The sequence below is a fragment of the Microtus ochrogaster genome, unplaced genomic scaffold, assembly GCF_000317375.1.
Source record: "Microtus ochrogaster isolate Prairie Vole_2 unplaced genomic scaffold, MicOch1.0 UNK1, whole genome shotgun sequence".
Taxonomy (NCBI): domain Eukaryota; kingdom Metazoa; phylum Chordata; class Mammalia; order Rodentia; family Cricetidae; genus Microtus; species Microtus ochrogaster.
The window spans coordinates 29,739,597-29,745,390 of NW_004949099.1; the positions used below are offsets into that span (position 1 = coordinate 29,739,597).

At 50.9% G+C, this 5,794-nt stretch overlaps 1 protein-coding gene across 1 annotated transcript in view; it reads left to right on the plus strand.

The window, feature by feature from the left end:
* Positions 1-1,278: 1,278 nt before the first annotated feature.
* Positions 1,279-5,794, plus strand: part of Cand2 (cullin associated and neddylation dissociated 2 (putative)) — a 30,463-nt gene continuing 25,947 nt past the window's right edge. Inside the window, exon 1 of the mRNA XM_005365046.2 lies at positions 1,279-1,395. Within this exon, the coding sequence (XP_005365103.1) occupies positions 1,328-1,395 (68 nt within the window). The 5' untranslated portion in view covers positions 1,279-1,327. The remainder of the gene's footprint in view (positions 1,396-5,794) is intronic.

A 5,794-nucleotide genomic window follows, 5' to 3' on the forward strand; every position in this document is an offset into this window, starting at 1 on the left:
CTCTGTAGACCAGGCTGGTCTCGAACTCACAGAGATCCACCTGCCTCTGCCTCCCGAGTGCTGGGATTAAAGGCGTGCGCCACCATCACCCAGCCTTGTTTTTGTTTTTAATGACAGGACTGATGCAGTCAGGGCTGAACTTTTGACCCCCTGCCTTCCTGCTTTCATCTGTCAAGTTCGGGAATCACAGGCTCAAGCCATCACAACCCAGGAAATTTCTTTTTACCAAGCTGGGGGTGTGACTCGGCCATAGAGCAGTACTCAAAAAAGAAATTTTAATATATTTAAGATAAAAGTTTCATGCTGGGCAGTGGTGGCGCACACCTTTAATCCCAGCACTCGGGAGGCAGAGGAAGATGGATCTGTGAGCTCGAGCCAGCCTGGTCTACAGAGTGAGTTCTAGGACAGCAAGGGCTACACAGAGAAACCCTGTCTTGAAAAACAAAACAAAACAAAAGTTATGATTCTTTTTATTGGGCTTTATTCTTTTATTTGTGACTAAAAATAGGCAAGAGAGGTTGTGTGACTCTCCCAAGGCCACCAAGCCAGAAAGCAGCCTACAGAGATTTGAAGCCAAGCTTCCTGTGTAGCGTAAAGAGTCCTTCTAAAGATCTACACACACACACACACACACACACACACACACACACACACACACACACGCCTAACTAACTGGGGAAAACTTTAGGGAACGACCACTGCCCACAGCTTTAAGAACCTGAGGTCAATCCTGACTCCATTGCTGGTTCCCTGGAGGTATGGCCCTGCCAGGTTCCTTTGGTTCTCAGGGCACAGTTAAATTGTTGTAAAATGAAACAACTCATCCTGGCAGAATGGGGGTCTGGTCTGGTATTTTGACTGAATGCACTCTTTGCATGAGCCTGGGTAAGGACAGGTCACAGTGAGGACTCAGAAGTCCGGCGAGGGATGTTGAGGTTTGCTTGCCTAGCTTTGCTTAACAGCTCCTGTTTCCTCAACGATTGTAGATGAGAAAGTTGAGGCTCAGAGACAAGAAGCCTAGCCTGAACTGCCACCCCACGTTCGTGGAAGTACGCAAGCCATTGAGCAAGGTCAAAGATCCAGAGGCAGAACAAGAGTTGTGGTCAGTATTCTGTTGGTGAGCTCCGTGTCTCTGGAGTGAGCAAGCCCATGCTGAGCAGAGCTTCCAAGAAGGGGCCAGGTCCTGCAGTCCAGCCCTTCCCAGGACAGGAGGGGGGGGGGTGAGGGTAACCGAAGAGGCGTGGCCGAGGGGGAGGGGGCGTGGTTAGGAGGAGGGGAGGTCGCGCCGCCATATTCGCTCCCGCCCGCAGCCCGCGGCGCAGCCAGCATGAGTACCGCTGCTTTCCACATCTCCAACCTGCTGGAGAAGATGACGTCCAGCGACAAGGACTTCAGGTGCGCCCTGCGGCGGCCCGGGACTTCTTTCCAGGGGCCTCAGCCCGTTCTGGTCTCCTCCCCCATCCCCCTGCAGACCCCCGCGGGTACCGCCTGGGCCTGCCTGGGCCTGCTGCAACAGCCCCGCCCCCAGCCTCTTCCCGCCTTTGCTGTGCTGGGCCCTCAGATACCCCCACACTAGGCGCCCCCCAGACCCTCCAATGAAGTCCCCCATCGGCCTCTCCTTGGGATCTCAGTGCAGATCTCCTTTGACCCGCATTCAAACAGGTCCCTTCCCTACACCACCTCTATCCTAGGGCTATCCCTTTCCGATACCCGCACTTCTGCCCGAGTCTCTGGGTGGGTTACCCCCCCCCCCCCCCGCGCCCCAGCCTATACCCCTGCTGGGTCTGCTAACCCTAACTTTCCTTTCTTTCATCTTTTCCCCTTCATCCCCTCCCTCTTCTTCCTGACCCTTTACATCCCATCCTTCTTGTTCCCCTCCTCTCCCGAGATGTTTGGTTAAGCATGGTTTAGAGGCAGGAAACAAAGGTGGGAGTAAGGGCCACGCCTCTCCCCGACTCTCTTTCTCCTGTCCTTCTCTCCAAATATTCAGAAACAGAGCCACCTACAAGGATGGGAACATCTGGTGCAGCCCTCATCTTGAAGGGGGAACTGAAGGAAGCTCAGTGACACAAAGGGGTTGATCCTATAGCCAGTTCTGTACCTTCAAGTTGACAGGACACTGCACCCACTGAGTCTTCTGTCAGTGTTACAAATAGAGAAACAGATTTAGGGCACGAAGGGCCTGGGTGCAATGCCAAGGTAGGACCAAGCAGAGGGGGAGGTGTTAATGATGTCCTGAATCCAGCCTGAAGAGGCCTGAAGCCTGCTTGTGTGATCTGACCCCCTCTGTGTCCTGGAAATCCATTCCTCAGAATCTCTCTGCAACCCCAAGCCCCATGGTGGTAATAGGGCTTTGAACCCTTAGCTCTGACTTCAGTCTTCACAGCCGTAACTTTCTGGCTCTGTAAGTGATGGGCAAATTACTCCACCCCCTTGAGCCTTAGCTACCGTGTGGTTTAGGTACCAGGTAAGTGCTTCGCGAATGGTTGCCCCCGTGATTTTGCACAGGCTCTCGCTTCCCCCGACCTTGACTAAGTATCTGCTCTTCACTGCTGGCTCCCACTGAGTTGTCACCAGGATGCTTCTGCACTCCAAGCAGGCACCTCTTTCTGTGTTTCTGCCATGTCACCTTTGGTCTCCTGGTGATGCCTGTGCAGGAGGACAGGGTAGGTCCTAGTGGAGTGTTCTTTAGTCCCAGGCCTTTCCTGTTCTTCAGAGGCCTGGAGGGGGCTTTGGTTTACCCAAAGTCACATGCCTTGCCAGAGCTGAGAGACCATCTCCTGGGCTTCTGAATCAGGAAGATGGCCCTTTCAGCCAGGGCCAGAGAAGCCCTTTAAGCCTGTCCCTGCCAGCTCGAGGACACTTAAAACCACCCTAAGCATATGAGAATAGTGTCTATTTTTAAAAGTCTGAATGCCAGGAGGCTGAGTCCCCTGGCCAGCTGTCCAGGCACCATGTGGTCCTGTGTCCCAATGGTACAGCCTCTCAGATGACAGGAGACCATGGCTTATGGTTCCCAAAGGGGAGTTACTGACTGAGGCTCCAGGCAAGGGACAGGAAGCCGTGGTTCCCAGATTTGTTGGGCTCGGACTTTGACAGGGAAAACCAAGGGCTTGAGAGATCTGGCAGGAATTTCTGAATCCCTTCATGGTGACATTGTAATGTTAAAAATAAAACAGTGCAGTTCCCTGAGGGGTGCAGTGGCGGGTCCAAGGGGCAGCGGTCCCAGGCAGGGAGCTGCGCAGCAGGTGAGAGACAGAGATGAATAGGCACACCAAATGCAGAGAAAGTAGGTATTTATTTAGTGGGTTATGGAGGGGGAAGGGGAGAAAGGGGGAGATCAGAGAGAGGCAGAGAGACAAAGAAACAGAGAGGGGATAGGAGAGGAGAAGAGAAGCTACCTCTTCTGGAGAGAGGTGGAAAAGAAGCTCAGACTAGAAGGAAGGAAGATCCCCTTGCCTTGGTGGTCAGGGGATGAAGTGGGCGGGGCTTGTCTCTTAATGAGACAGGACAGACCATTACAGATATTACTGTTGGAGGAGACAGGAGACCCATCTCACACTGGTGTTCGTTATTGCTCTATAACCTCTCTGAGCCTACTTGTCTCCGGTTGACCTAGTGAAACCCTCAAGGATGCTGTGGGAGAGGGGCAAAGAAAATTTCCATTTTATTCATGGAAAAACAGACTCACTGGCCAAAACTTACTCCACTGATAGAGGCAAGACAAGAATGTTTACTTAAAGCCCACTCTGTTTCGGAGCTCTAGCCTATCAAAATATTTTCACCACTATCACTGCACCGTGGCATTTCCTCTGCGAGTGGCGTCTGCAGAACTCAGGTGTCTGAAATGCTGAAGCTTATTTGTGAATGTTGATTTCTGGATTCAGGTTTCCACAAGGCTGTTTGGCTCTAAGGCTGTTGAGCACTAACTCTCTCCTGCCTTCCCCCTGCTCCCTTTTTAAGCCCATTCTTTGCTGAGCATGGAGTGTCGGAGGTGAGCCTGCTGGGTGCCAAGCCTATATATGCACACATACATGTATATGTGTGCACAGGTGTATGCTTGTGGGGGGATTGTATGTCTCTGTGTGTGCATGCGTGCATGTGTGTGTGTGTTGTGTGTGTGCTTGTGGGGGAATTGTATGTGTGTGTGGGGGGAATTATATGTCTGTGTATGTGTGCATAGTGTGTTGGTAGGGGGATTGTATGTGTGTGTGTGGGGTGACACAAAGCTCAGTGACACAAAGGGGTTGATCCTATAGCCAGTTCTGTACCTTCAAGTTGACAGGACACTGCACCCTGTGTGTGTGTGTGTTAGTCACGGTCTCTGAAGTGCTCTCACACATTCATTGCTGCACAAGTGAGAAGCGCTGTGATGGAGAGGTGCAAAGTCCTGAAGTGATCTGTCTAGGGAGGCTATACTACTTAGATGTGTGCACACGGCAGTGATTAGTGTTGTCCCTGAGACAGAAACATTTAAATTAAGCTCTTGATGCATGAGTGTGCTAGTCAGGTTTCTGTCAGCTTGACACAAGCTAAAGTTATCTGAGAAGAGGAAATACCTACCTAAGATTGGCTTGTAGCACACGCCTTTAATCCCAGCATTTGGGGGGCAGAGGCTGGCGATTGTCAGTAAGTTCAAGGCCAGCCTGGTCTACAAGAGCTAGTTCCAGGACAATCAGGACTGTGACACAGAGGAACCCTGTCTTGAAAAAACAAAAAAGAAAGAAAGAAAGAAAAAGAAAAGAATTGGCCTGAAGATGCGACTGTGTTAGATTTTCTTAGTGATTGGTGGAGGAGGGCCCAGACCATTGTGAGTGATGCCAACCCTGGGCAGGTGGTCCTGGTGTATAAGAAAGTAGGCTAAAAGAGCCATGGGCTGCAAGCCAGTAAGCAGCATTCCTCCATGGCCTCTGTCTCAGTTCCTGTTTTCAGGTTCCTGCCTTGAGTTACTGCCCTGACTTTCTTCAAGGATGAACTGTGTAAGCTGAAACTCTTATCTCCCCAAGTTGCCTCTGGTCATGGTCTTTATCACAGCAATATAAACCCTAACCCCGGGCTGGAGAGATGGCTCAGTGGTTAAGAGCATTGCGTGCTCTTCCAAAGGACCCGAGTTCGATTCCCAGCAACCACATGGTGGCTCACAACCATCTGTAATGAGGTCTGGTGTTCTCTTCTGGCCTACAGACATATATGCAAACAGAATAGTGTGTCCATAATAAATGAATAAATAAATAAATTAAAAAAAAAAAAACCTAACCCCAAGTAGTAGAAATCCAGAAAGGCCCAAAGGCAAACATCCTTTATCTTAAAGTGCCTGGGTGGTGGCTGGGACAGCAACAATCCCCTCCTCTCCTTCAGCTCAGCTTACTGCCTTCTCAGCAGCTTCAGGCTGATCCAGCTATTAAATTTAAGAAATGGTGGCATGGTCAGGGTCCCTCCAGGCTCTGCGCGTTGCCGTGAGATCACACAGCAAATCTGGAGACATATTTTACTCCACGAGGCTGGGACAGGAATATGCTTCTCTGGACTCTTTTAGATCAGGGAGCCAGCAGGAGCCAGCAAGCTTGGCGGCCTGTGGGAATGGCTGCACTGGAAAAAGGGACTTGTCATCTGCAGTTACTGCATTGGGGAGAGACCCCGTCGTATCGAGATCTTGTTTCCAGGAATTAGAAGTCGTTTTATTGGTGTTCAAATGGTGATGAGTAATTTAGCCCTGGGAAACACGGCTGCAGCCTGGACACAGCTGAGGGTAGCCAGTTGAGTCTCTGCCCTGCATTCTTTTTTTTTTTTTTTT